Source organism: Plasmopara halstedii, assembly GCF_900000015.1.
Source record: "Plasmopara halstedii genome assembly, contig: Scaffold_3120, whole genome shotgun sequence".
NCBI classification, from domain to species: domain Eukaryota; phylum Oomycota; class Peronosporomycetes; order Peronosporales; family Peronosporaceae; genus Plasmopara; species Plasmopara halstedii.
Window position 1 is genome coordinate 136,061 of NW_020190023.1, and position 9,260 is coordinate 145,320.

Genomic DNA, 9,260 nt, shown 5'->3' on the forward strand with positions numbered 1-9,260 from the left:
CCTTTGTGAGTGCAAGTACTGGAACAAGAATGTGGATATATCTGCAATGAGAGCGATCATTAATGGACTGGATCAGAAATGGCACTGGGAGGTCGTGTTGCTTTTTTGTATGAAGCTGGCAAGCGATTGTAAGGAATGGGAGAATCCGGACATCGGATGTGTCAAGGTTAATTCCCAAGATGGTGAGGTCGACTGGATTTTTCAGCCCAATCGAAACAATCGAATACGTCTACTCGTAGTCGTCGAAACACTCAATAACTAAAATAAAAAGCGGTGTCATTGATCATATTTTATTTTTGTTATATATATACTTGTGTTATAGTTGCCCTTAATAGTACAAAAACACTCGCAACCATCAAATATTTATCTACAAGAGGAGAGCTGCGGGCGCACGCTACCGATGAAGAGTCAGCTGTTGATCCCGTTGTCTGTAGCTTAAAAACGCGCCATTTGCGCATGTTAAGTTTTTTCCAGTATAGCTGCTTCGTGACTTATCATAGTTTGATGATGGCTGATGAATAGCGCTCCAACAAAACATGATCAATAACACCGATCATTCCAAAATTGTTCTAATCTTATATTACACAACTAAAGAAACACCAATAGCGCCAAATCTCCTACATCATACGACTCATCATCAATTATGAATGATCCAATTCTCGAGGAATTTCGACAGCGCTGCATGTTGAGTGTCAATTCATTACTCCCAAGAGTTTGCCCTTCGCCAGGAGAGCTATTCGCAATCGGTTTTGATCGCCAATCAATCCATGGTTCATGCTTCGAAAGCCACGGTATACCTAAATTCAGGTCATACCATTTGCCCATCTGGAGGATTGTTGGTATGGTGGCGAAATAAATGAATCGATGAGAGCGGTTATATGAGACTTGATGACCCTCTTTATCACGCTTCACTGACGTGAAAACGCAAACTTGCCGATCCAAGTGAAAGTGATCATGCAAACCGTACAAAAAGCACACGTCTTCATTACAGTTTTGAGTATGATACATCGATTTCAACCTCATTAGATCAAGCTGATAGTAAGAATCGATTGCTTGGGTCTATTTTCAAGAATAAGGCACTGCTTGAGCCGACTGGTTTGGAAAAGAAAATCATTTTAACCTCACGATCATAGGTACAACGTCTCAGGTGGATATAATAGGATACATGTGGATTTATGGTTTATCAATTAGCGTATTTGGAATTGATAGTGGGAGAGTCGAGCCCGCGATGACCAAATCATTCAATTGGAGGTCAACTTGTCACAAATTTATCAATTTAGTGAATGATCGCGACGATGTCGATCTATTTACTAATGAAGACGCCGCTAAAGTTGCAAAGGCCTATGACACACGCGATGGTGAGGCTCGCCATGGAAATGATGAATATATATATTTAGTTCTCTTACCAATGCTGATAACGATGTGAAGAAAATTCTTATGGACTACTACATCAAAATAGTATTTGAAGGAGTTCGAATTCCTTTTGGACTAAAACCAACAATAGATATCAAAAGTGGTGTGAAAGCTAATCACACTTACTTCTTTGGTGAGCCTACCGCAGCAAAACCATTTCAAATTAGAAACCACGAGAACAAAGCGGATTCTGGCAACGTTGTTAGCGAGAATTTTGAAAACCATTAGATGGGTGGACACTCAAGTCTTCAAACTTCAGCGGAAGACTCATCATACTTTTCATTGCGGTGCATTCCGCACCAGTGTCCAGCTTCACTGAGACACAGCCTTTACTTCAATCTAGTGCACTCAAAAGCATTCATCCCTTTTCAGCAACACTTTGCTTCCGCGCGACGCGCCGGTGTCAATCAAGACTAAAAAAACGACCTTTACCTTTTACGCTCGCTGTGACCACGAGGAGACCACTCCGACTGTGTTGTAAACAAAGGGTACCGATCATTTGAGGGCTAAACCCTCATGAATGGTTCTACCATCCGGTCATATCTGCCGTGATTGCCCACGTAAGAGATGAACCTCCCAATTCGGTTTTTGTCGTGATGGCCCCGAGTCACTTGGTAACAATACAATGAAGCGTTAGGGAAATGCGGAACATAGCAGATACATGACAATCTCCTGGGCAGTTACACAAAGCATCCTTAGGACCTTATAAATTTACTTCGAGCTTTTATAAGTCTCTAGTCTTGAGAGGACCATAAGTGAATCCCTCCATAAACATATTAACCGTCACTGCCTTTGGCAGTGGATCACTTGCCATACTGACACAAACTCACGGAGATTCTTTACATAGTCGTACAATGTGCCGTTGTCTTGATGGCATGACAAAAACGTCGACCGTTGTCAACGCCACATTCGGTTCAAGGAAAATCGATATCATGCTCTTTTCGGCTCTTGTCGCAAAGTAGCAATGGCGGTTGACTTCCCATGTCATTGTCCAATCCTTCACACGGGCATCCAAATGCGACATGGCACAGGCCACTTTACTACGGTCATCACGAATTTGAACCAGCGCGATAGCGATATTGAATTATCACCACCAGAACACAAGATTTTCATCTTCGTTCCCGTGATAGCTGTTCACCTTGCTTTTTACGAACGTTTCGTGTGTACCAACGATGTCACCACCACTTGTAAGGGAGGTGACGGGATTGGTTTCGGAATGTTCTGCGACAGAAATCTCAATAACGCTTGTTGTGATAAGTTATCTTGATCCAATAAAGCTCGCAGCTTCACAGCACACTTCCACTGCGAGTGTGCCAGGAACGAATTTTCATCCCTGTTGATGTGAGGTCAGCCACCGCTTACGGTGCCTACATTATGCATCGACAATTACATCGAAGTACGTTGAAATTACTTCTTGGGATGGGCTACACTTAGCCATTGCGTGAAGGTATATTTATGTACCTTCTGTATGCGCCGTAGAAACTAATATAGAAGATTATAGTATAGTGCTCCCAATATTTACACGTGATTTCTGATATGAGGTTACAAACATGTGTGATACATAATGCTGATTCCTACATGTGGATCTATACTGGTGATGGTATCAACGTGTCTCTGTCTTCAGAAATGGAAAGCGTACTCTAGTCACTTCTACTGGATACTTTCCACTAAGGTTACAATCCAAGCTTTCGAAGTTCAAGCTCCGTATACCCTAGATTTTGTATTAGTAAGACCTGAGTTTTAACCTCAGTACAGCCCTGGTTCATAAATCAGGCTACCAAGGTTTTATCAATAAAACCTTCAAGAGACTTTGGGGTGTCTTGCATGTAGCTAAGGACCATGACTCATTTTATTCTAGCTGCAAATGATTTTAAAAAGGGATTAAATAGTTCTTCTTCCCTCCACGCCACCAATTTATCGTCGCGCAAGCGTGTGTGTTGTGGTTGAGGAACTGTTTGTGAGCAGCACCCACTTACACCTGGTAGCTCTTCAAGTGATCTTTTCAACGACACTCGATTTTGGTTTTCTGACGCGGCTGCTGAGCACGTCGCGCATCCCAGTCCAAGTCATACTCTTATCCTTGTCCGAGCGACATGGAAGGAGCTGGGGTGCCACTCAGTAAACTGAAGTGTTGACGAACGAGATATTTCCACATTTGTCTTAAAATAAGTGTTTGGCACTCGAGTGGATGCGACAAGTCATCGGAGTAGCTGCAGTAGTCAGTTTACTGTAGTCGACTTCTCCGGATGACCAAAAGAACACAGCAGCTGGTTTCATGCATCATGTGATTATGGAATCTAAGAAGCAGGTCGCAACCCCTGTTTCCTCATACAAAACGATGCCACTGGAAACTGGGCGTGATTTATATTGTTGTAGTGAGGTCGAACCTCTCTCACGATGTTTGTTGAGTTGGATGCAGCAATCACCGCAAGAAAACTACGAGACCTTGCAGCAACTGTTTTTCACGAGGTCAAACCGTGCGAGTCAAGCAAAATTTTGGGCGTATGGGAAGCTTTCAGCCGATCCAAACTGCTATTCAAGCTTCGAACACGTCAAAGTCGAGCCAAAGGGCGATTGAGCCACCACAGAGTAAGTTCCGTGCGTGCAGAGTTCTTGAAGCTTTGTCAAGGTCGTTACGACCTTCACTTAAAGGCACAGCGTGCTCGCTGCTTGGTATAGAGAATCGTCGATGAGCCAATTGAGGTTTCGACTTAAGTTGTAACGACAATTGCAGGTGCTGATGCTCTAATCCAGAATTATTTGTTCCGTCAGTATCTCATGACGCTGGATGATGCCATCAACCATACGATGCAAGAAGAGTTCAGCATCAAGCAAGCCAAGTTCAATGGCTTCGTACCAAGGCAAGAGCGCCACCCAACCCGTACATGTGATGGTCTCAAGCCAATCGACATCTCGTACATGTTTACGCCGGGAAATGAGCGTCCTCACAATGATGGAAAGTGTTTCCGTTGTGGGAAGGCGGGTCATATTGTCCGGAACTGTAGAGTGTCTTTGTCGAGTCGGCAACCGACACAGGGCGCTCGTTTGGACGCGATCCCTAGAGGTCGTCAATTCGAACGCTTCCAACGGTAACAAACGGGAACGACTAGGAGGGGCGGGGCTTGCTACTGGGCCCGAGAAGAGTACTGTGGGTGTTGTGGATACACAGAACTCTGCCCCCAACGTGTATGATGCACATGCAGCTTCCACTATGAGTAGGCCGCAATATAAAAAAATTCGCTTGAAGTGTCTTGTTCTCGAACACTTCACTCATCGTCACAACTTGTACCTCAGGGGTCTTTTTGGTGGCCTTCGTATTCTTCTCTCGGGTCGTGTCGTTGCCTCTGATTACACTGTACTTTATACTATCATCGATCGTGACTTCCATGTCAATGACAAAGGAGACAATCTTTTTTCTGCTCCATCTCCAGTTGGTGTCTTGACTGTCATCTTCTTGGGCTTGTCCTGTGGACATGGGGGGCTATCGCACACCACACTTTCACTAGGGACATCTTTGAATTCTTCAGCTGATTTATTTGCTCAAACCATTTCTTTCGTCTTCACACAGCTCGAAATAGTGCTTTACGACTAGTCGACGACGCTCTCCACAATCATCCTGACAATGCTAGACTGATGACATCTTAACCATGGCATGCCTCCTAGGATGCTATCAAATCCATCATCGAGACCAAGTAAGTTAAATTAGTCATCACCTCGAAACTCCTCAAATTTCATTGCCAAGCAAATGACTTGCTTTGGCATCTTCATTCTTATTGCATTCGCTAAACGGTTGGTCATTTCTTCTTTCACATTTTGCAGGCGAATCCATTACCAGTCATAACTTGCGCTCGAACAAAGTTGTTCGACGCACCAGTGTCAATCAAAGCTTGTAGTGGTTTCTCAAAACCATCTTTAAAAAATTCTTGGACAATCAAAGTTGCGCTTTGCCTGAAACTTTCATCGCTACGAAGAAGCTGACTTCAATGTTATCCATCGCGTGAAGATTGGAAATCTGTCAGAATCAGTCAAAGAATTGTATGAGCAAAGTCGTGTATGGACTTGTCAAGCAATATGCTGACACAACCGGACGAATTGTCATCTGACAGAGGCATTCGTCATGAGATTGACATACTTCCTGGTACGAAGTATTGTATCACACGGCAGTGGCCGTTGCCAAAGAACAAGTCATTGCAATTGACGGGTTCTTTGTACAGCGACAGAAGGCTGGTCATGTGCGTGAGAGCAAGTCTTATCATAGTCAAAACTTGTGTATGAAGGAAGCTATAGGTGATTGGCGCATTGTCTACGCTATCAACAAATTGAACGAGGTGACCTACCTGCCCAGACTCCTGTTCCACGCAAGAATATGATTCTTGATGGAACGGCTGGCAGTACTAAGCTCAGTGCAATCGATCTGAAAGATGGTTTCTATTAGATAAGAATGTACAAAAATGATTTAGTACTAACTGCAGTTAGTAATCCGCCACATTCATCTCCTTTACGGAGTCGTATCGTCTGCATGAGAAGGTTGTCCTGGGTTTTTTGTGGAATTGTACAATATCCTAAATTACGATTGTACGGAAGTCGTAAGACACGAAATTACCAAAGAAACTTTCGGTTCAGATCCTCAGTCAATCGTTCAAAGCTATTCTCTGTGCGATCGTTCGTCATATGCCTGTGGGAATACTTAGTGATGCCACAAGGTTTAGATGACGCTCCCGCGACTTTTAACAGAGTGGTAACGAATCTTCTTCGTTCATTGAGAGAGTTTGCACCGAGTTACTTTGACGATGTATTTGTTCACAGTAAGAAAACGGATGAGAAGTCTGAAGCCGATGTTTATTGTTTATCTTGATCAACCTCGTCAAGTTTTCCAAGGTATGCGAGATAATAAACTCTACGCTCTCCAAAAAAGGTATTTTCTTTGCACCAGAGATTCCCGTTCGTGGCTGCTTTCTAGGTAAGAATGGCGTTCGTGTAGATCCGGAGAAACCCAAGGCTATCAATGGATGGTCGGTACCAAACAATGTAGAACAGCTGAGACAGTAATTGGGTCTGGCCAACTATTTGCACAAATAAACGCGCGATTCTGCAGCATTGGTCAATCCGGAACGACAATTAAGAAAAAAACGTTGAGTGGGATTGGCCAAATGATCATCAGGCGGTCTTTTCATATCTTCGCATTTCTTCGAGAGGAGGATAACTTCATCGAAGTAGTCGGCACTACTAGTACTACCACTGTTACGGGAATGGCCCGTCCATGTATACACACTTTTGTAAAAGGCTCAGCTTCATTGACACGCCTCACCGCGTGTTGCTCGCTTTCAGCAGGCCGTTGACTTACGTGAAGAGGAGGAAAGGGAAGTGACATTTATTATTATAGCCAGTAGGCTCTTAACCTCCCTAGCCTATCAAGTGCCCTCAGTTCTGATATAACAGAAATAACTGGAAGGGGATATACAGCTTTACATGGTGTTTAGTTAGTGTTGGACACACATAGCATGTGGTCCGCAAATTTTGTGTTTGGTCATCACACAGCTCGAAATCGTTTGATTCGTGGATTGCTTAAATTCGAATGGTACTCATCAGTGGCATTGCCTATGTTCGAGCATTGTTCGTGTAAGAGCTAGTCTGAATCCCCGTGCTATGATTATTCGTGCCAGAATTCGTTCGACACCGGAAGATGTCGAGACATTCGTACCCCATGACACAATTGAGTTAGTATTATTCTAATTTGAATCGTGTGCCAACACTCATTTGATTTGAAGTTCAAGTAATTGTCTATCTGACATTTTGTATCAATTTCTCAAATGCCACTTGTCTGACCAACTCTCAGTATTTCCGTTCTCTATCGTTGTCTTGAAAATAATAATAACCTTTTCAGAGATTATTCGAAATTTATTGTTGATCAATACATCATTCAGTATACCCATCAATCAAATCAATAATAAACTTATTGATCTCCTTAGGTGTTATCGCATCTGATTGACTTAGATATGAAATGTGGCCAAGCTACCTCACAATCGAAAAGATCTCAGCAAAAGAAAACATGGTGACGCTTTTCTGTGTGATCGTCGGTTTGAATGAAAACGCGTTCCCTGTGGACATCGATGCAAGCGAATGTGTCGATGACATGAAAAAAGCTATTAAGAAGATGGTCGATGCGGACGAATTCGAGCTATATCTCGCGAGGAAGGGCAACGCTTGGCTGGAGTCTGGCACGGAGATCGTCAAGAAACTTAAAAAAGGCGAAATGACTTCGATGATTGAAGATTTGGTTCATGAAGACAATCAACTCGATGGAGAATCTCGAGTGAATGATGTTCTTATGGATATGCCAGAACCGAAAACGAAGCAAATTCACGTGTTGGTGGTAATTCCGAACAAAAAGGTAGATGCATTGGCTGCAAACCGAGAATTTGCATCATCAATGACAGCAGCTGAACCGACGGAATTCTTCATCAAAGTTTACGAAGATCGATTCGAAGAGGAAGATTGGCGAGAGCTGACGTACTATCGATGTCGTGGACGATTTATCCAGAACAACTGCCAGGATTATTGTGCGTACATTTTGGACAAAATCGACGAGTTCTATGACGGGAATGAGCGCCCGATCCCGTTCATCTGCGTGGAAGGGTCATCAGGCATGGGAAAAACGCAATTAGCATTTGCATTGGGCGGCCGACGACCTTGGTATTACTGGCCGGCCATTTCAATTGGAATGTGTTCTCAAACTATTTATCAAACTTTCATCTCGATATCGAACGCGTTCGCTAGAGTGGTTAGAAACGACACTCCCGAGAAAAACAGTACGGAGTGTCTGTTGAACTGCAAGTCAAGCATCTATCGGAATGATCTGCTGTGGACTTATGGCTTTATCTGCGCATTACTTGAGCATAGCAGTTCTGCGGAGCACCAAAGTGCTCGACAAATGATTCGCTTTGACAATGAGACGATACTCGACGTGAAGCCATGCGACCTGAAAACTGTTCTCGCTCTGATTAACAGAATAAAGGCAGAGAAGAACGTCTTGCCGTTCTTCGTTCTGGATGAAATGAGTCCCACCGAGTCTGAAGGGATAAACACGACTGCCTTCCAGCGGAATGTGTTTCGTGCATGCGGTCTTGTAGTCATCGTCATGGGCACAGACTCTAAGGTCACGAACTTATTGGACCAAGTAAAAGGCAGCGACGGGGTGCGGTACAAATGGATGGCGCTTGTTCCCGTATTTCCCAGCTATCAAATAGTGCTGGATAATTCGGATGACCAAGAAACGTGGCTGACGCTTGTGGCGATATATCCTGTTGTGCACGACATTGTGACGCATTCTCGTGGACAATTCTCAAGGTATTTCATGGAACGAGTAGTGAAATACAAGGCTGAAACAAGCGAGGTGGAGCTTTGCCGTTTGTTAGACGATGTATGTGCACATGTCAGTCTGAGAACACACAAAGGAAAAGCGTTTTTGAATTCGAAAAATGGACAATATGCGCAGCTAATGGCGATATCGCATTCAAACGCCGTTGCTTGTGGAGAAAACGAAGAAGAGCCACCTATAAAGAAGACTCGACTGGAAGTGGAGGAATTCGGAATGCATTCGCATTTTGCAAATCTCATTGACGACGAAGTGAAGGATGTTTTTTCATGGAATGGGGAATGGACGACGAATGCCGGGCTATGGGAGCCCAAATGCTGTTTTCCGCCAGTCGACAAAGACGTGCTGTTGTATTTGGCGATCTTGGGTGGGAAAGCCTTTCCAAGCTACTACGATCTTGGCCAGACGCATTTTTCAACTAAGTGCATATTTGCAACGACAGAAGTGTTTTCTGTGCACGAGAACTCCAACG

At 43.8% G+C, this 9,260-nt stretch overlaps 2 protein-coding genes across 2 annotated transcripts in view; both read left to right on the forward strand.

Moving 5' to 3' along the window:
- Positions 1–1,295: 1,295 nt before the first annotated feature.
- On the forward strand, positions 1,296–1,641 carry PHALS_07583 (uncharacterized protein; the record flags this gene model as incomplete). Its single annotated transcript, XM_024721075.1, has 2 exons — positions 1,296–1,358; positions 1,429–1,641. The coding sequence occupies 2 exons, from the start codon at positions 1,296–1,298 to the stop codon at positions 1,639–1,641; spliced, it is 276 nt and encodes a 91-aa protein (XP_024586211.1).
- A 5,821-nt stretch (positions 1,642–7,462) lies between these two features.
- PHALS_07584 (CRN-like protein) overlaps positions 7,463–9,260 on the forward strand; it is a gene marked incomplete at both ends in the record, with an annotated part of 1,851 nt that continues 53 nt past the window's right edge. Inside the window, one exon of the mRNA XM_024721076.1 lies at positions 7,463–9,260. This exon is cut by the window's right edge and continues 53 nt beyond it. Coding sequence (XP_024586212.1) covers positions 7,463–9,260 — 1,798 coding nt within the window.